The 21,304-nt window shown below is 39.0% G+C and overlaps 1 protein-coding gene across 1 annotated transcript; it reads right to left on the reverse strand.

The window, feature by feature from the left end:
- Positions 1 to 2,266: 2,266 nt before the first annotated feature.
- LOC131794562 (coadhesin-like) lies at positions 2,267 to 18,600 on the reverse strand. Its single transcript, XM_059112082.2, has 21 exons — positions 18,414 to 18,600; positions 15,559 to 15,708; positions 14,704 to 14,825; positions 14,090 to 14,246; positions 12,959 to 13,132; positions 12,505 to 12,675; positions 12,142 to 12,177; positions 11,486 to 12,004; positions 10,531 to 11,091; positions 9,745 to 10,290; positions 8,824 to 9,384; positions 8,114 to 8,278; positions 7,854 to 8,015; positions 7,274 to 7,413; positions 6,503 to 6,647; positions 6,006 to 6,047; positions 5,737 to 5,827; positions 4,825 to 5,018; positions 4,017 to 4,311; positions 3,502 to 3,814; positions 2,267 to 3,014 (listed from the first exon to the last, which is right to left on the reverse strand). The coding sequence occupies exons 1-21, from the start codon at positions 18,499 to 18,501 to the stop codon at positions 2,991 to 2,993; spliced, it is 4,656 nt and encodes a 1,551-aa protein (XP_058968065.2). The 5' UTR covers positions 18,502 to 18,600; the 3' UTR covers positions 2,267 to 2,990.
- Between the last annotated feature and the right edge of the window lie 2,704 nt (positions 18,601 to 21,304).

Consider the following 21,304-nt stretch of genomic DNA (forward strand, 5'->3'; position numbering starts at 1 on the left):
GTTACATTAGATGGGACAGTAGCTGTTACATCAAAGGGTTATATCTCATCAGATTATCCTGTCAGTTGGCTGGTACTCATTCTCACTCTTGATCCGAGCGAGGCATTATAGGAGTCAAATATATTTTAAGGAACAAAAAACAGGGTTCAAATTCCAACCTTTTGACCGAGAGAATAAGTGATTCGGAAAAAAGTGATTTTTTTCTTACAATATAACCTAGGATTGGGATAAGAATTGTTACAAGTAAAGATTTAGAGATAAACTTTATTCGTTTGTCTCACGATGAAGTCACTTGCGATGTTGATCGCGACGTTTCGACTGCAATACTGCAAATCTTCATCAGGCGATGAGGTCGATTGGTTACGTGTCGCTATTTGTAGCACGTTGGTTCGCTGCAGTTGGTGCATTTCGATTCTAATTATTATTCTGGTTGTTAGATGTTGTTCCTTTATAGATCTGTATTGATCGGCTGCTGTCAGTTGTTTGATCGTGGGTATCCAAGCTTCGGGATTTCGATTCCGCTATCTCTATTGATGTCGTCGAGATGAAGTCTCATATGAATAGCCTAGGTGACCTTACGTGTGTACCAGGGAGGGTCACGATCAATAAACTTAACCTTGTTCCAAATAGGAATAGACCCCGTTTCGTTACGTTAGTGTGCTCCGAAACCGCAGAGGTCTGAGTACGAGCAAACCGTATGTCTCTGTCATATTTTTTTTTATACTTTCTCGCACTGATATCCCTGTTTCACCGATATACACTTTGCCACATTCACATGGGATCTTGAAAACGACACCGTTTTGTTTTGTTGGTTCTAGGGCATCTTTAGGTCTCACCAAGTGAGATCTAAGCGCTGTGTCATACTTGAAAACGGTCCGTATGCCTTGATGTTGTAGGCAGGGGCGAAGAACCTCTGATACACCCTGTATGTAAGAGAGAACGGCAGTAGATTTAAATTCCTTCTTTGTTGGCAGTTACTCTTGTTGTCTTTGCGAGTTTTTGTACGAACGAAGAATGATAACCATTAGAAACAAGTACTGATGACAAGTGTTTCTTTTCCTCAGAGATAACTGATGGTTTTGTTGTGAGGTGTTGGGCTCGGTCGTATGGATACTTAACAATACCACACTTCACTGACGTAGGATGGTGTGAATCATAGGCTAGGAACTGGTCAGTGTGTGTGGGCTTTCTGCAGAAAGTGGTAGCGACAAGACGGTCTGAGTCCCTTGTGACAGATGTGTCGAGAAAAGAAATGGTGTTACCTTTCTCGATTTGCCGACCTCTCGAATTGCGTCCTAAGATCAACATATTTCCAATACAACGGGTCGATTTATGAACAACAAGACGGAGCAGCTATGGGAAGCCCTGTATCCGCGGTCATAGCTAACATCTACATAGAGGAATTTGAGGAACAGGCAATAGCAAGTGCGACTTGCAAACCTAAGATCTAGAAGTGATATGTAGATGACACTTCCCAGTCATAGACCGAGACCATGTCAATGGCTTTTTACAATACTACTCGTTTTACTATGGAAATCGAGAAAGACAACGGGTAAACCACGCTCGAAAATTTAAGCATTATGCTCTTGAGCGTCACCCCTGTGACTGTAGTATCAGGCGCAAACTATGGAATTTTTTTCATAATGCTATTTTTTTCATTATGCCCACATAATGAAATAATTCAAAGTAATAGAATTTGAGAGCCTTTAAACCCCCCCCCCCCTTCCATTCCTATTACCAAAAGGTAAAACTTTGGGTTACCGGGGTTCAGAGCGCAACATTTTATTGACTCAAATTTCTGAAGCACGAGCAAGAAAAACAGGCTTGCTGTTGGAAGCACTCAGGCTACAGAGTTTTTCTGTAGGGAATTTGTCATTATGCTGGAATTATGCTCCATGCTTTGATCATAGCAGTATGTCCAAAAATATACCGGCATAATGTATCTGACCCTACGATCCACAGCAGATAAAACTGTTCAATATGATCCTGAACAACTTTCAAAATAACTGAATAGGATGGCAACTTAAATGAGTTTGCTTTCAACTTGAGTGAACAGACGGATAACCAAAGTGAGCCCGCCGTGATGAAGGTGGGTTTGCCCACAACTTGGCTGAATGAAAATATGTTTTTTCGTCTAGTCACGAGCGGGGAAAAAATATTCGCGACCAATCAAAACTCTGACCTTCGGATTCTGCCGTATTCATACATATGACCTCATATTCCTGCCTCAAACATCAACTCTTCTTTATACACAATACACATCTACTAGAATTGTACTTCTTTTAATTTTAACCTTTTATTTATTGAGTCACAAGTAGAAACAACACCCAAAGAATACTTAACCTTTTATGCGTAATTAGAGAATATTAAAAATAAAGTTATCAGAATATAAGAAAGCTGCATTCTTTCCACCTTGAAGTTTTAGATATTCTGTAAAGCATCGACTGAGAAAATGGGAATTACACTTGATAAATACAAATTTGGATGCTGTACGGTCATAATTATTGTGCAGCAATAACTATCTACCCACAAATCAAACAGATCAAAGCTACAATAAGCGTTGTTTTTTTCCTCATTATATTATTACATTTTTGATATTTGAATACAGAACTATCCGCTTGCTTCTAGTAGCTCGCTGGTCAAACTGTTCCAAGGCCCTCTCGGCCATGAAACTCGATCGAGTTGGTAACTTATGTGACTTAAAACTGCATTTATAACTAATTAAATCTCCTTTAACACATAACATCTTCATAATAATTGCAATTCTAAACGAAACTAAGTATTCCCTACGACTGCACGAAGTACACATTCTCAAACACTTACGGTGCATTTTCCTAAAAGACACTGTAAACAAAATAAAAGCTGGACATTTCTTTTAAACTCGAACGTTATGGAAAGATCTTGGATATTTTCACGATTTTCCAACTTCACTAAATTGGGTTCCTTCCTTGTTCATGGTTTGCTGTATGCCGTCCTTAAACGCTATAGTCTCACTTGATCTCCACCATTTCTCCCTGTAGCCATAGAAAAGGAAACAATAATGACTTCAGGCTTTCAGTTATCCTTAACAATGAGGGATTTAGAATTAAGCCTCTAATCGAGATACCGTTGAAAAAAAAGTAATTGACAATAAGATTCAGCCCCCCGAAATGAGTCAAAGGCTGTTAGAATATTTAAGCAATAGACAGCACGTTATATTGGTTTACCAGCGTAGTAACTCACTTGCGATGTTGGGAGGACGCGAGAAAAGTTCTTTTTCATAAAAGAGACTTTTTTTCTGAGCGTTTACCGGTGCAATTTTTTGACCAATCAGGGTGCTCGTAGTATTTCGGTTATTAGACAGATAAAGTTCAAAGGCCAAAGTTGAATCAAGGGCACTAAGGTAGAGAAGGGGTAGAAGTTACACCCTTCTATAAACTGACGCTTATTCTAGTTTTTAAGGTGCAAGCTCTATGGTGTTTTTTTATACTTGAAATAAAATTTAACCTAGGTCTCACCAACCTCATCATTGAAACGTATTTCAGCGTATAACGGGTCTTCGTTTTCCATAACAACTGCCTCCCTCACTTGTTCGGCTCCCATGGTAACGTCAGCGTTTCCGATTGGAAGTGCTTCATATGTATGATCCGGGTTAGTTTGCTTCATTCTCATGTAACCATCCCGACCCAGCTCCCCTCTGAAAGCAGGCTGACCACTTGGTGGAGCGAACATGTCATAGTCAACCACAGCGAGTTCGTCTGCACTTACGGCACGCCTCATTTCTGGTGCCAAAGGACGGGCCTGGGGCGAATCGTCAAGTAACCACTCCTTGGATCTAAATAAAGAGTTTAGTTATTATAATGCTTTATAAGATCAAAGGAAAATGTAATAAGAAGCCAATCATAACTCGTACGTTTTCTTGTACAGTCACACAGCTTAAACCAAAACCAATGCAATTACGGTTTACTTTCGATTCCCTTGCCTTGAGGCCAAGAACAAATTACTCATTTGTTTGACCCAAATATGCATTAGCTAACCTGGTAAATCCTTCATTTGTGACACCAGAGCCTCGTCTCTGCCCTTTTGTGCTGTTTCGTTCCAAAGAAGCTGCCCCAAGATTCGGCCCAACTGCAGATGGGTCACTTTTGATTCGCTTTCTTCTGTTAATGGAGGCGTACCGTGCAGTATCCGAACTTAGACTTATCATACTGGCGCCATTTTTCACATCATCGACGGCATCTTCCGAGTACGTTGGTGTCTCCGAGTGTACGGTGTCGGCAGTGACGGGAGCTTCTTTGCTTGCTTCGGCCTCAATACCGAACTGTATTACTCCTAAAAGTCCAAGAGAGAGGAATCAAAATAAATAACGTAAAAATTGAAATAGAAGAATTAAGGCAAGAAGAAAGAGTGAGAGAATTCCACGAGTTTGCAGCGTTGGACCACACAGATAAATGTAATAATTCCCTGTCCAGTCAATAACTTGGATAAAATCGAACGCTGGTGAATGCTTCTTTTAAGCAACCCTAGTGTCAGCGACAAAACGACAAAAGTAAGACTGAATTCAAATATATTCCACCTTTGTATCGTTGATGTAAAACTAAAGAGCTCCGTCAGGTGCGTATACGTTTGAGGGACACAGAATTGCAAACGAAAACGCCCAGCAAACAGACATAGAGTATAAAATTTACCTTTCCTGGCAAACGATGCATGACAAATTACAGTTTAGCAAGACTAAATTTCATTAAAAGCTCGCGAATGATAAATTTAAGGTCAGATTATTCTAATTCTTTTGTGAGTGATTTGTGCCACTCAGTGGTAAGAAATTTCAGAAATGAACCAATTTACCTGATGGCTTAAAATTTTCGTCCTGCATATCCACAATGACCTCTTGAATTTCATCTTGAGGAACAGATTTAGCTGCAGTCATTATATCCGCTGACGGAAGCCTCCATCTCTTCTCTAAACTTTCGATAAGATATCCATCTGGGTCGTCCATCCATGTGTGTCTAAAGGCCGTCAAACCCCGCCTCTTTTTACCTCTGCAAAGCAAATAAGATAAAGCGTTAATGCTTCGGGCGCTTTCCGAATACGATCAGAGCAAATCAGAACTTGAAGGAAAAACTATAGGCGGGAAAAGGCAAGAAGGCAATTCGGTTTTAATTTTGTATTTGATTGGTTGTGATAGCATGAATTTTCTGGACCGATCTCTAAAGCCGTTTGAACGAAAACAATTGGATCAATATCAGTATCTGGGCAACTGCCCACCTATCCCTCCCCTAACCCAACATTAACCCTAACTTGTTATCAATAGACTGTTGTTGGGTTAGGGGAGGGGTAAGTGGGCAGTTGGCTCAGATACTGATATTGATCCAAACAATTTGATACCGGTTACTTGTTGACATTCACCCGAAAAAAGCTCCAAAAGCTCTTCAAGCTTTGCATCATTTAAAAACAGTTTGAATTCTTTTAAATTCAAACTTATATTTTCGCGGCTGAAAAAACACTTGACTTTTTCAGTTTTGTCATCTCACAGATTCAATATTCTGACAGCGTTGTAAAAGGTGGTCAATTCCCCTTAAACTCACAGTATCTAATCCATATTTTGGTTTTTAACTGTTCTATGTTTCGTTTTAAATGGAACCATAGCAAGACAAAACTCTCCAGCTAACTGATGTGTCTATTCTCGACACCTGCTTTGCTTGATTACGTATTGATATAGCAAAGAGAAGTCATGTTTTATAATCAATTCATTTTTACCTTCCGCAGCAGACATGCCAACAACAATAATAACAACAGGCCATGAGTAGGAGGAATGACAGAATTCCGGCCAAGATCCATAACGCGATCACTGTAAGACGAAACAAGGAATTTAATCAAGTAATATCTACTTTCATTCTATGGCATTTAACTCCAGCATCTATATCTTGTTGGAGTTGTAACTACAGCTGAAAAAGTAGGAAAAAATTTTTTCAAAATGAATTTCAGACCAATAACTCCAAAAGTGGAAACAAAAACCAGTTACTTACAGATTCCAGTTTGTGCTATTGGGCTACTGATAACTTCGGCAACTGCAAGAAAAGGAGAATTCCATCAAGTTTATCGTTTAAGGATTCCAGTATAGAGGTGCATTATTTGTTGCTTGCTTGGTATGATCGACACGGTTTAGTTTAGTCTTTCTTCAAAGTCTACAAGTCATATTACGTGACCGCAATGGTAATTGTCTTCATAGGTGGAATAAAAAAGGAGCATAGTGTTGCTACTTCCCCCGGATTGCAATGTTTTGCCCCCCACCCCATATTTTTTCTGGTCACCCGACGGGTAGCCGTTACACATTATTTATATTCTTGGGTGGAAAGGGTAGGGGTACTCGTTGAGTATATTGTCTTGTTCAAAAACACAACAAAATAAGCCAGCTACGGCTCGTAAACAGATCTAACGATCCGCAGTCCACAGGTACCCAGGGCATCGTGTGTCTCATGTTCTTTCAAAGGAATGATTTTCACCGTATTCCAACTGTATTTACCTGGCGGAGGGCACCCAAACACTGAGGCTCGCATGCACGCCTGCTCAACGAACGTCAAAGGATAGAATCGGATTTTTTTGGCTGCTGTCGTTATATTGATCTCGTTAATGACAATATTCGTTGGATCTGTGTTGCCAGTGAAATTCTGAAAAGGTAAATGATATAGAAGAAACGGACCCTTAGATTTCTGCCTTCTAGAAATAGCGTTGTGTTCTCGATTTTTGTTGCGTTCTGTTTCTTTGTTCACATAGAAATCAAACAGGATAAGGAAAACCTAAAAGATAATCATTTCACCGTCAGGGAAAACTTTTGATTTAAAGTACTTGCTTGCCTGAAAAGCTTTTTGTAACAACTTCAGTGTGTGGGAAAAAATTCAGTTATGTGATCATTTTGGAGTAAGTTTCTTTCCGACCCGTTATAGGTTTTTGGTTAGAAAAGGCAAGTGAATAAGCGAAGAGCGAAAAGAGAGAGTTAGAGGGTTGGAGAGGAAAATTGCTGGTTGTCCTAAAATCCGCAGAACGTCGTCCGCAATTTATCGTGCTCCTCTCCACTGACTGACAACCCAGAAAAGTATATTCTTTCGTTAATCATAATGCTCCAAAACGCTATCCTGTGAGAGTTCAAGTAAACAATGAATTATTAAAGGTAGTTCTGGTCCTTTTGTCGTTAAATAAACCACCTGGATGTCTATGATCAGTGTGATATGCTTCTCCCTTTACAACTCAGTGTCAAAATAAATCATATCTGTATTCATATCTGCATTCAGCTTACCTTCCTCTGGCCTCCTTCTACATACTCAATGTATTTGAATCCATCCTCACTGTATGAGATATAGTAACTTGTTACCCAGCGTTCAAGTCCAGAAAAATCTTGCCCCTTTGTGGCAATACCACTGATATCGACACTATCAACTATAAGAGAAAGATGAGCTGATAAATGATTGATCACAAAAAGGGACAGAAAATTAAGAAAGAGCTTTCAAGTGCCAAAAAGTGGCTTATACTATTATGGGAAGAAACCATGGCGACTCAGAGGAAGATAGGAACAACCATTCAAATGCCTGCTGTTGGAAACAGTTAGATTTATCCGTCTGGAATATCGTTTTTCTGTTTTAACCGTAAAGGTAAGGTGTAAACATAAAAAAAGAGAATGTAAAATGAATTCCAACATGAAATCCTACGATCTCAGATTCACCAGCCATTGGGACGACCTACGGCGCAGACCATAGGCAGATTTAGTTGACTTCTGCTTCAAATCGGTGCAGTTTATTTGTATCATTTAAAACTACATCACTGTTAAATTAAAAATTTTAAGACAGATTCATCATTTCCTTTTTTAATTTTTTTTTTACCTAAATCAATCTGGAGATACGGGTCACTATCATCTGGAGATGGGCACCAGCCTCGCCTGTTAACACCAGGATCAGTCGTGTTTAGTTTAGCGAATCGTGGTAATTGTACAGAACTCGAAGCTTGATAAGAACTATCTTCCAATGGACCTATTTCCCCGCAAACTGCAAAAAAGTTTTAACATATTCTATGAATGTTCTCGAACAATAAATTGTATCGAAACAACACACAGAAAACCTTATTTTGAAAACAGTCTCCTAACCTTGACAGTTTTGAGTGTTGCATTCTCTTGTTTCCACCGTGGGACCGAAGCATCCTCGTCTGGGAATTTCGCAAATACGCCTGCGCTGTTGAGTGCCAGCAACACCACCAGAACGACACGGCTCTGAGCATGTGCTCCAATCTCCCCATTGACTGAATCCGGCAGCTGAAATACAAATTTCAGCTTTGTTGAAAGGTTTATCAACATGCATACACGTATTCTCACTGCAGAATCGTTCGATTCATCAGCTGTTTTCTTTGCGGTGTTTTTCATACATCCTCAGCAACGAAAGAACTTCTCAAAGGAAGATCAATAGAGAAGGACAAGATCATCAAAGCGATAGATATTCGAAAGGAAGTGGATATAAGCACAGGTTTTGGAAGAGTGGAAATCACCCTTCACTGAGCGAATCTGTATACAGTGGTAACCATCAATTCGTTAAATAGCTCTATCCGCTCATGAAGCAACTAGTCCCAGATTATCTTGCTAATCAAAATGTGAACCAGCGAAAAAGAATTAACTGTGAACTGAGTTTCTCTCATAGAACAAACCTTGCATGCCAATTTTTTAGTAGCTTTTGATGAAAAGTGATAAAAAAAAGTCAGAGATGCCAATCGAGATAACGTTTTTACCCCGGCTCAAATAGTAAAAGACAAAAGACAAAAAAAGTAGTGGAAAACAGAGGAAAATAATGAAGCATAGATACGTACTATTAATGCCATAAAATATGGCCTCGATAATTTCTTGGGCTACTTCTCGGGGTGACTTGTTTAGAGGTGCATTGATCAGGTGTCGATCGTCCTTCGTAATTCCAATCAAATCATTTTCATTCGCCGAACTTCCCATTCCAACCCCGATGACGAGAACATCTTTGTTATCAAGGTCAGTGACAGCTTGCCTCACTGCCGTAGCATTACTGGCTGATGGGGCGTCCAGAATGACGACGAGAACTTTCCTGGCATTTGACCTGACCGATTGTAGTTCGTAAAGGCTCTTCGCCTCTTCCAGAGCTGCCAATAGGTTTGGCTCGCCGACAACTTTTTGAGATCTGCCCACAATCCTATTTAATGCATTCTTTTCCGGAAATTGATCGTCGAAGGTCACGGGTTTCATGACAGTAGAGCCGAAGATGATCACGCTGTAGTGGATTCTGTCAATACCGTATTTGTCTATGATCGCAGTGACTGCATTTCGCATCAGGAAGAAAGTCAAGTCAGACGAGACTGAGGTCGCGCTGAGTGCGAAGGTCAGATCGATCAGAGGGATATTCGCTGAAATAAAAAAAATGTACGCCAAGAAATAAATTATACAAAAAACGCCAATGTTTTAAAAAAAAGTCATGCGTGAGGCAGCCATGCATATGGTGCCTGAGAAATGAAAAGATGATTTTTTCATCAAGCTTAAGAGATGATTAAGTCGAAGGGCGAATGGAATAGACGACTGGCGAAAACGGTGACGAACTTTGCAGGAAAACATCTAATCTGCCTAAGGATTAGAGGCAAAGCTTGTGGAGGATGCCATGTATGGGAAAAGGGACTTCCTACCGAGAAACGATTGATGAATGAGACATATTTTAGCTGGTGTTAGGGGCATCATGAATCGTGTCCTAACAGAAAAAGCTGATATTTTACCTGACGATGCTTTCCTTATGATGGTCTCTGCAATGACAACTGACCGATCCGTAGTGAAGGTTGGAATATCAAGGTAGTCAATTTGTGTTACCGTCACCACGTTAGTTCCATCTTCACTACGATTCACTGAGAAGACAAGGATTCCTTCCCTTACCAATGAAGCACCTGCTGAAGTAATTGCACTTTCATTTCCACCCGCAGTCACATCTGTGAGTACAATGAACACTTTCTTACTCCCTTGTATACTTGGTAAAGATCGGAATAAAGCCTCTGCGTCTGTTAGCTTTGCTTGAAGATCAATAGCCCCAGGAACTCTCTCTAAACTCGTCACAATCGATATGAGCTCCCTGTGATTGACATTCCGGTTGGAGAAGTCCACACTCGTAGAATTGATGTTGCCGTATAAAATGACTGTGTATTTGACTCTTTCTGTTCCATACCGATGGTTAATTGTATTAATAGTGTCTTGCATCAACGTGAAGAGACCTAGAGATTCTACTTCTTCGTCTCGGATGGCAAAACCCACGTTTATATCTGGGATAGTACCTGGTTAACAGGAAAAAACAGTCGTTACTTTTAATTCTCAAATTATTTTTGAGACTATATGGCCCTAGTCGCAAGGTCCTGGTTTCAAGCCCCTACCCTTTCACTCAAATGCATTTTCAAGGTAACCCAAGTTTATTACTGGTGCCTTCCGCCAATGAGTAAAAAATAAATAAAAAAATAAGCTACGGAGACTGGACTACCAGTTATGTTCAGTGGATAATAGGCAAAATAGTTCCTTACGTCTCAATATTCTGTCGATGACGCGGTCACCCACTTTCTCCGGAATTTCATTCACATTTGTCGATATAACATCTAGGGGATTGGGTGAGACGATCGCCAACTCATTTGTATCCACGACGCCTCCAACAGCCACAGAAATAACTAAAACTTTTTGTTCTTCTACCGTTTTGACAGCAGCTGAGAGCTTTCCCTTATCTGTTCCAGAGTTGTTATCTGTGACAACTACCAGAGCCTTCTTGGCAGCAGGTCTTCCTTTTGACTCGTTGAAGATTTTAAAAGTTTCCTGCAATGCATCTTCTAGGACAGGACCTCCCGCCAATGCTGACTGCGCGTCGATGGCTGATTTCAGTTGATTGTCAGTTGGGGGAAAGGAGCTATTGAAGGTCACCACACGTTCGACGCGGTCGCCATATACAATGATACTGTATTGGATTTGGTTGGCACCGTACTTGTCGATGAATGTTTTAAGTGTGTTCTGCATGAATGTGTAAGTGGCGTTGGAGTTGGCTGATGTCGCACTCAAGGCAAATGTGATATCGATATCCGAGAGGCCAGGTATTCCTGTAGTTTGAGAAGCAAAAAAAAATTTCAGGACAAGATACGACTAAAAAGATGTGAAAAAAGGGTGATGTCGGAAAGAAGAGAGAGCGAAGCACTCTACGTGAAAGAGAACGAAATGGTAGCCGAAAATTAAAGGAAACAACTATTAATAGATGGAAAATCTGTTGACCTATTTTTATTATTCGCATCGGTGACAGGATTCCAAGATGATACAAATATGAACTACACAAACAAACTCTGGAGATTATAAATCGTTGTATTGATAACCTAAAGGTGTACGGATGAAATGTTTGTTCAAATTTTGTCAACTAATCTTCTCCGCGTTCATGGATTCAAAATGGTATACAATATTTCGGTACAAGGATAAATACCTCTGCAACACATGTTTACAAACCTGTAGGTGTAGCTGTGGTAGGGGCAGCCGTGGTGGTTGGAGCCTCTGTGGTAGTTGCTTCAGTGGTAGTAGCTTCAGTTGTGGTAGTAGCTTCAGTTGTGGTAGCAGTCTCAGTTGTGGTAGCAGCCTCCGTTGTGGTAGTAGCCTTAGTTGTGGTTGCAGCCTCAGTTGTGGTAGCAGCCTCAGTTGTGGTAGCAGCCTCAGTTGTGGTAGCAGCTTCTGTTGTGGTAGCAGCCTCGGTTGTGGTAGCAGCCTCAGTTGTGGTAGTAGCCTCAGTTGTGGTAGCAGCCTCAGTTGTAGTAGCAACCTCAGTTGTAGTAGCAGCCTCAGTTGTGGTGGCAGCCTTAGTCGTAGTAGGAGCCTCAGTTGTGGTGACAGTCTCCGTTGTGGTAGCTGCAGTGGTGGTAGCAGCCTTAGTTGTAGTTGCTTCGGTAGTGGTAGCTTCTGTAGTCGTAGCTGCAGTTGTAGTTGCTTCTGTTGTCGTTGCTGCAGTAGTAGTGGTAGCCTCTGTGGTGGTAGCTGTAGATATAGTAGTAAATACGTTAACCAATAAGCTACCATCGCAGTCAAACCCTTCAATCACAGCGTGTTTTAATTAACTATGATATGAAACCGATGAGGAAATATCGTGCAGGGAAGAAACTTAAGCAGGTTACCTGGCTGAGTTGTTGGTGGTGGGACTGTTGTAGGATCTGAAAAAGAAGCAAGATAACTTTAATTTAGAGTCTTTAAGAATGCACAATCAATGGTTGGAGTTGGCAAGTTTTAATTGAGTGTCAAAAGTAATCGAGGATCTGATTGAGTTTTCTTCATTTCACTCTGTGATTAGCTTGCTAAAACTTAAGCTACCATCTCAATCAATCAGATGTTTGTTTTTATTTATTTTTTCGTATTTATAGTTTTCATGGGCTCCTCCTCGTATCTAAGTTTGTTTTGAATGGCCAGTGTAAGAACTTTGGGTGTGGTTTTCAGAGCATCAATCGAAAAATAGTCCATGATCTTACATGATACAAGCCTACCTGGACATGGGCCGTTATTGCAGGGGTCAGATTGATATCCTTGACCAGGACAGAATGCTCCACCATTGGATGGAGGTGGGTTAACGCAATCACGTGCTCTGAATTTCGTTCCTTGACCACATGTTTTAGAGCAGGGATACCACGCACCCCATGCGGACCACTGACCATCAACTATGAAGAAAACATCGTGGGTTAGTTTCATATTTAAGAAAGAAATCTTGAGCTCCAAAGAATTGGGAGTTGGGTTCGAATCCTCGAGAAGTGACTTAACTTCTTGTTCGTCCCATGCTCATGGTTGTGCATAGAAATGTTTTCTTTTCCCCCATTCACACCCAACGCTTTTTCTGCTGTTATCTGGTGATACTATGTTATCAAGGTAACATTGATGAAGCAACGTGATGTAATCTCTCGTTCCGTTTTTCTCTAAAGAGTAGTCCAGGCCATGAATACTCACCGGGACAATAGTTAGGACAGAACTGAGTAATGGTATTAGCCCCTTCACAATCCAGACCACCAAACGCAGGCGCAGGATTGGTACACGTCCTTGTGCGAGCCTTGAGACCACCACAACGGGCGCATTGACTCCAAACCGTCCACTCGGTCCATCCGCCATCGATAGGATTTGGGTCTTGTAATTCAGCACGAGAGAAAGACACGCATCAGACCCCATTTCACGAAACAAGCACTTAATACACGCGGTTTTCCTCAACTTCTTAACAATTGTTTTTACTATCATAGCGATAATAAGATAGCGAAACTAAAATGTCACTAAATGTGTATATTTTCATAATTTTATGTTTAAAGGCTTTCTTTCCTTTTTCTTAAGCTAATTCTGCTGATTCTGGGATCCTCAACTACATACCACTAAACATTCTAGCGCTCCCGACAGGCCCTGAATTCCAATGTACCTCTCTGATAAAAAGGACTTGAATAAGTAAGCCTCAGTAAGGTAGATTAAGCGAGTGGCATCTGAATATCAAAGTGGCCTATCTTGGGTAGAGCGCTTTAACACGCTGAACAGTTATCCTTACCATAACCAATTCTTCCTGGAAAAATTAACTGTCATGTTCTATCCTACTTCTTACTCGCTCTAAAAGAATAGCTTTTAAGCCTTTCAACCCCCTCCCCTTCCTCTCATATTCCTATTACTAACAGGTACAACGTAGCTTACCGTGGCTCAGAACACGACATTTTACCGGCTCAAATTTCTGAAGCGCGAGCTAGAAAAAGAGACTTACTGTTGGATGCGCTCAGGCTACAGAATTTATCTCTTGTTGAACTGTAACATCAAGGGAATTTGTCATTATGCTTGAATTATGCCCTATGCCGTGATCATGGCAGTATGTCGAAATGTATGCCGGCATGATGTATCTGACCCTACGGTCACAGCAGATAAAACTGTACAATATGATCCCGGACAACTTTCAAAATAACTGAGTTGAATGGCAACTTTAATGAGTTTGCTTTCAGTTTAGGTGAACTGACGGATAACGAATGAGAACCCGCCACAATAAAGGCGGGTTTGCCCACAACTCCACCTCTTACACTTTACAAGGACCATAGAAGAAGGTAATTTCAAACTTACCGTTATGACAGCTTTGTACATCCACTCGCATGCAGAAGTAGTTTTCATTCACTCCTTTAGGTTCTATTGGAGAAAACCTCACGTATCGGCTAGTTTGGGGCGTGGTGAGATCAGTTGCCTTCAGAGAATTACCGTTGTACAAACTTCCAAAAAAATACTGAAAGACAAATGAAAAGGAGCAACTTTATTTCCAAGGAAGTATTACCAAAAAATCGATTGCGATTAGGGATAAGAGGAGAAATAAAAAATAACCATCACGATGGACCCACAGGCGATTTACAATTAGCAATTAACAACTAACGAATGACACTTAGCGAATAACGATCACTCAGTTTAGCGATAATGGCAACAGCGACGGTGAGAAACTGATAATTTTACCACTTTGGTTCAAACTAGAGGATAAATGAGAGGCTAAATTGAATTGAAATTAATGAAAAACAAAACATGAACTAAGTATCCATGAGTTTTAATTGCAATCAGTAATCCACGAAGACCGTGATGACTGATAAGTAACCTTTCTTTGATTTCCAGCTCACGATGTATTCCTTATCAGATCATCACAATTGAAAAATTTGGATTGATCTACTTTTGTTTTTGCTTTGATTAGGTCTCACCTGGTTATTAATAGGGGTATAAACTTGATTGTTGGCACTGTAGCTCAACTTGTATTGTGATACGGATCTTCTCGAGTTTGGCAACCCTTGCATGACGACACGATCAAACAAGAGACTAAAACCTAGAAAATAATGGTTAAAGAAGTTGAAGAGTAATGCTATTATATATATATTATATTATATATATATTATATATATATATATATATATTATATATAGTACTTAGTACTGGATATAGTACTTAGTACTGGAGGAATCATCTTTTTATGAGCGCAATGAAGATAAATAAAATAAAAATTAAAAAATTAGCAACTTAAAAAGAAGTTAAAAGACAAACTGAAGGTGGGCGACAACCCTCCACTCAACATAATTTACAAAAATCTTGCAATTCATCTTTAATTATTTATTTGAAAGTCCTTCCTTCTCCCTAAAGAATGGTGAAAAAATTTAGTGACCGTTTTTTTTTTTTAACACTAGGCAACATTGAAATGGAGAAGTGGGGGAGACAAATTAAAATTTCAGAAAGACCCGAAACGTAATGGAGGTGCCAATACATTTTCTTTTCATTGAAGATCTTAATGAAGATGACACAGGGCTCAAAAAAAGAAAACCGTCTTGTAGAAATCGTTTCGCTAAGTTGGCGGACAAGTGAATCACATAGATGGCTATCTTCCTGAAGTTTTTATATCCACCGCCCAATGACGTTGGCCCTTTGGAACCATACAGCGTACGTAGAACATTTAAAAAAACTAACTGTCACTTAAACAAAAGTCTTAAATCTACTTTCCCTTGAAAGATTTTAAAGACACAGAGAAGAGCTTTTGACTTAAGGTATAAGAGATGGAAGTGTCATACCTAAGTCGACTGTCAGATATTGCATATCGTTTGGAATGGCTGCACACCACGTTACATTCCCATTAATCTTTGCGAACCCTGGACCACCAGGGACGTTACTCGAAGAAGCTGAAAACTTTGAGTTTGCAGTGATGAGGGAGTAACAATCATCTGAAAAACAATCAATATACAATATCAGTAGTGACCCAATATTATAACGGTGATACTAATAACAACACTAATAGCCAAAAAAAAAAAGAATTGAAATAAATCCTAATTAGTTAAATCTTAAGAGGGAAAATCCTTATTGCTTTTTAAACTATCTTAGTGAATTTGTTCAATGATTAGAAGGCTTTTTTAGTCTTTCACAGCTTGTTAGATGAATTAATGCTAATCAATATAGGAAGAGAGTTATGCTCTACTGTATTGCAATTGTCATTAATATTAGTTTATCAGTGAAATGATCTTTTATCGTTCTTTTTCTGGAATCATTCGTTTTATTTTTATCCCTCGATCTCTGGATGGAGACATTATTTCAATCGAACTTAATATCACTTCCATAGTAATTGTTCAATAAAGTTTCTGTGATCTTCAAGGAAGGTTTACCCTATTTGCGTTAATTATAAGGTTCATCAAAGCCAGAATTTTTTTTCTGCAATTGAGAATTTTTCAAGTCAAGCATAGCTCTAAAAATTTACGGTGCTTCAGTAGATGAAAAATGTGGTAAACTCATCAAGTTTGGCAACATGTTTTCAATGCGGAAAGTGTCAATACTTTACCCAGACGACAAAAATTTAGCGAGAGACAAGTGCTTCGCAATGCATTTATGTCAGCGCTGATATTCCTATGGAAACACGGCACGTGACTAGATTTGGTTCAGCGAGGAACTGAAGCAAAGCATTCCCTACGTTCTCTCTTATGAGAATAATTGTGAACTTTTAAAACTAATCTTTCGTGAATAAAATCATTTGAAAGATGTTTTTTCTCCAAGAAAGCGCTTTTCTGGAAATAGATTTATCTTGGATGAGATGTAAAGCCAATATAAAGTAATTATGGACGAGAAACAATCGAAACAAATTCGTACCTAGTAATACAACGTCATGTTTAATAAACAGCCATTAACGTGCAGATACGAATATTTATCACACGATATCTTTTAAGACTTCTCGCGCGTTTCACTTGGCACGTTTCGCCGCATGCGTCATTCACTGCGGTTTGCAAACCCCAGAAAGTGGCGACCTTTCTAAGTAACAAAGTATTTACGGCATATTCACTTCAATAAGGGCGGAACATTTTTCAATCTTCACGTATGTACGTTCAAAAGAGCACTTGATATTGGTAAACCTTTTTTTCTTCTTCTGAGCATTGAATTGATTCTGTCATTAGTTAACTAATTACAAATAAATTGTCATTATTTTCAATAAATAACAAATGATCTCCATGGCAAAAAGTAATTTTGAAAAAACAAGTTTTTCTTTGCATATCTCCACAATCCTGTTGTCAAACTGTGAGTTCAAAAACAGCGTTTTTATGGCGCCATCAGTTCTCTTTAACAAAGATCCTTCAATTGAAACCGCAAAGACTTCCCTATGTTCTCATGGTTAGAGACCCTCGATAAATTCCTTTCAAATGTGGTTTGATGTCTAGAAATGTTCTTTGTGCGTTAACAAATTAAAAGTACCAAACGATGAAATATTTGATCCGCCGAAACTCTGGGGCTGACTCGGTTCTAAAATTGTTAATTTGCGGTCTGAAAATTATTCAAAATTATGGCATATGTGGCAAATATCGTCCGCTGATGCATGCTTGCTTTGCTAGTGCGTGGTTTCAGGAAAAGATCAATATTTTCAAGACCAACCCGAAGCTTAACATTGATAACGACGGGAAAAGGAACTTAATTTTTATGATATTTCGAACGCTTTTGTGCTCTTTGTCTTATTTTATTTCTTCTCTTGTAAATGAAGATCTATTTGTTTGCAGAGGCGGAAAGATTTCTTCAATAAAAGAAGATACATTTCTTTACAAAAGAAGAGGGCCGGGAAACGATACAAATAGGATTAACAAAAGGTCTTTCATTCAATAACAATCAATAATAATCGATCACTTTTTTTTCCCTGCGGAAAAATTACCTTAATGAGTTAATAGACAATCATTTGAACAATACGTTTTCAAAATTGCCTGAACAAATACAGTTACTCTTGCGAAAAACTGCGAAGATGTTGTTATCCTCTTCACTAAAAAAACTGCCCAAAATGAACGCGGGTAGCTTTCCGAAATTGATATTATGTAGATGTATTGAATTCCAGCTTTCGAGCGTTTCATCAACTCTTTTTTCACAAAAGGCGAAAGACTCCTTGTTAAATTTCTTCCTCAGTTTGAATAACTGAGCCAAAAATCAACATTCGATCTCTTCAGCAAATCCCTACGGAAGATTTAGACATTCATGCATGTTCATAAAAAAATGAGGTATATTGAAAGGCGCATGGTTTCACACTAACATTTCTAGCTGGATAAGTCTGGAAAATGCGTCCCTAATTTCAAATTAATCTCCTATTTATTTAGTGTAGGTGTAGTAGGACTAGAGACAAGTTTATGTTTGCTTTAAGTAAATGGAATTAGCAAATAAAAGTGTTTGGATCTGTCCAAATTCTTTTGATTTGTGCGTAGTTGAACTATATCGCAATAAATACGATGCTCAGAAAGCTTTGAACACGTCTCACTTTGCATAAGAAAACCAAATCTCATTGTCAATAGATCTTGTGCGTCTGTGTTTAAAAATAGTTTGGTCCTGACGGATACTTTCTTTAAAGTAAAGGCCGACTGAATAGGGATCGCTCAAAGAAATCTAGACATTAGAACAAATAGAAAAGACTTACTTATTCCTCCGTGGACGGTGTTCCTCTGATTTGAGTGAAGAATTGTCAGAACTTGAACTAACAGCCAGCCCCGTACTAGGAGAGGCATTTTTGAGTTGTCGTTAAGTTTCGTCTTTTCACTTCTACGACAACTGGTCTTTCCTGTAGGTCCGTATCGTGCGAAGGCCTTGTCTTTTTGAAGATACTGGATGCAAGCAGCGTGTTTTCACATCTCTCTCTACCGTTGCGCAATTACTTCCCAGCCCCTGAAGTACCGTGACGTCAGAGCATTCCCGGGGGCACCCCATTCAATGAATTGGCCAATGGCACTGTTAAGGCACACGTTAATGTTTGCAATATTTGATTTCAAAGTTCGATGGATCACATAGGGCCGGGTAAGTGTATAGTTCAAGCAGTAATCTGTCTTCTCATACAACTATGATCATTCATCATAACATTCCTCGTAGACGACCGTCGTCATTGCTCTCCAAAGTCGAAAACCGCAACTAAAATTCCATTTCCGTTCACAGAAGCCCCTTCCGTTGCGACGAAATTGTTGTGCATATCTAAAAAACTTTTCTAGCGCACAATTTTATGATGCCTTCATTAAAGAGCCAAAATCGTTCTTTTGTTCTAATGGGAAATTTGTTTGTTTCAATAACTATTATTTCCAGAGTTTTGTAATTCATATATAGACTTGTTTAAAAGAAAATTTACATTTGCATCAAAACCACGGTGCTGTTCAAACGACTACTTTAATCTCATTTTTCCGTCGAAAATGGTGTAATTATTTTAACAATTGTTCCTTAGACTTCTAGCGCTTGAATTTAATTGTCCCTAGCTAAAATTGTTACAAAAGACAATGCCTAATCGATCGTAATTGAGTCTAATTGCTAAGAAAGTAGGTGTGTATAATAATATGTACTTCTATGTTTAATTTGGCTTTTAAGGGGACGGAAAACCATTTTTATCAGCTATAATAATCTAAAATTGGAACGAAAATGTCGCTGTTTCCTAGAAAGAGTTCGTGAAACATTACGTGTATGTTAGAGTGTTTTTTGCGTGAAAATATGGAAATTGAATCCAATATCACAAGAGAGTCTATTAGAAAGTTTTCGTGGGAAGAGAATCGCTCACGTATTTCTAATTTTTTTTTAATCTAAGTGTTAATGATGAGATTTGTAAGATATGTTGTCATTTTGGCCAGTACTGGACAAATTATGCAGATTGTCTTCAACTTTTTTTCCTGGCTCTCAGACGCTTATTACACTTATAACATCCACGACGATCCGTGGGAAAATTCTGTCGGCCTACTTCAAACACGAAACATTACTGAGATGAATTTCACGGGCAGTTGAAACTTAAGTGCTTTTAGAAACTTATAATGAAACAATGAGCTTTACTGTTCCTAAGAGATAATGCAAGCACTTTTGAACAATCAGAACGAAAGGAAAAATTAAACGAATGGAGGAAAAAGCAAGGCTTTGGGCAGAAAATGTCTGAAAAAGATATCTGCGTAGGTGATTTTAGGTATGCTGGGAACCCTCCTGGGATGAACTTCCGCAATTTTCAATTCAATGGTTTTTTATCCAAAATAGAAGACGCGGTTCATGCCGAAGGACATATATTCAGCGGAGGTGTAACTTAAAGTTCTTAACATACGACTCATTTTTTATAGAAACCTTGAAGTCATGCTTCAGAAATCCTCAGTTTTTCACTAAGATAATCTCCACAATTTAGAAGTATGCATTGCATACTTTTATGTCTAGGTTTTTACGTAAATGTCTACCGTACTAATTATAAATAAAGCGTTGAGTGTTATGCCCGATTAAAAATTTGACTAAGGTACCACGAGCGGCCTGATTGGTAAAAAACCTATGTTACACCAGTAAACCCATAAAAAATGGAAACTTTTCGGGGTTTAATTCAAGGCCGCACTTTCCATCGGTTTACCGGCGAAGAAAACAACTTGGGATGTCGGGAGAACACTCAAAGAGTTCGTAAATCACTTTCCTCCGGTACGTGATTTACAAATATTCTCGTGTTCTCCCAACACCCCGCGTAGGTTAATGCGCCGAAAAAATAAACAAATATAATATATGTACCAAAAGATAAAGTAAAATTCTTTTTCTTTTGTTTTTTTTTTCCAAATCTTGTATTGGTTATGATATCTTATGTTTCACTTCCTACATCATATCGGACTTAGAGCATACACAGGAAACAGAGAGAGAGAGAGAGATCAAACAAAGCGTTCTCACAGTGATTCGAGAACAATCGTTGTAAAATGTGTTCTAATTTGAATCCGGTGCGCAGAATATATCTTCTATGTTGGTTTTGACATTAGCCTACAGCTTTTCAGAATAAACTGCTATATTTAAACACACGTTCTCCATATTCAAGTTTTGACGGTCGGAAAATTACGACAAAGCAATACACGGAAGGATTTTTTATTTCTGCTGACAGGCAAAGGGTTTTTTTTTTAAAATTCATTTCTCCGAAACAGCAACATGCTTCAAGATTTGTTAAATTTCACTTAATGGCTGTTGATATCAATGATATTAAAAGAAGCAGGGAAAGGGAGGGTACCATGCATAATCGTGAATTTAGCAGCTGCGCGCTGGATGTCAGGGTCTGTTTTATTGATCAAGCCTGAGGTAAGGATAGCTGAATATTGCTTATGATCAAAAGAGATTTGTTTTCGTGGGATCAAAGCGGGCAATTTCGAGCGGCTCGTCCTACTCGCGAGGGCAATCAATCAGAACAAGGCTTTTGCTTTATCTTGATGGCTTCTGCACAGAGCCGTATAACAATTCCTCATACCATCATAGATAGATAGATAAATAGATAGCTAGATAGATAGATAGATAGATAGATTGATTGATTGATTGAGAGATTGATAGAAAGATTGATAG

The sequence above is a fragment of the Pocillopora verrucosa genome, chromosome 11, assembly GCF_036669915.1.
Source record: "Pocillopora verrucosa isolate sample1 chromosome 11, ASM3666991v2, whole genome shotgun sequence".
In the NCBI taxonomy this organism is placed as follows: domain Eukaryota; kingdom Metazoa; phylum Cnidaria; class Anthozoa; order Scleractinia; family Pocilloporidae; genus Pocillopora; species Pocillopora verrucosa.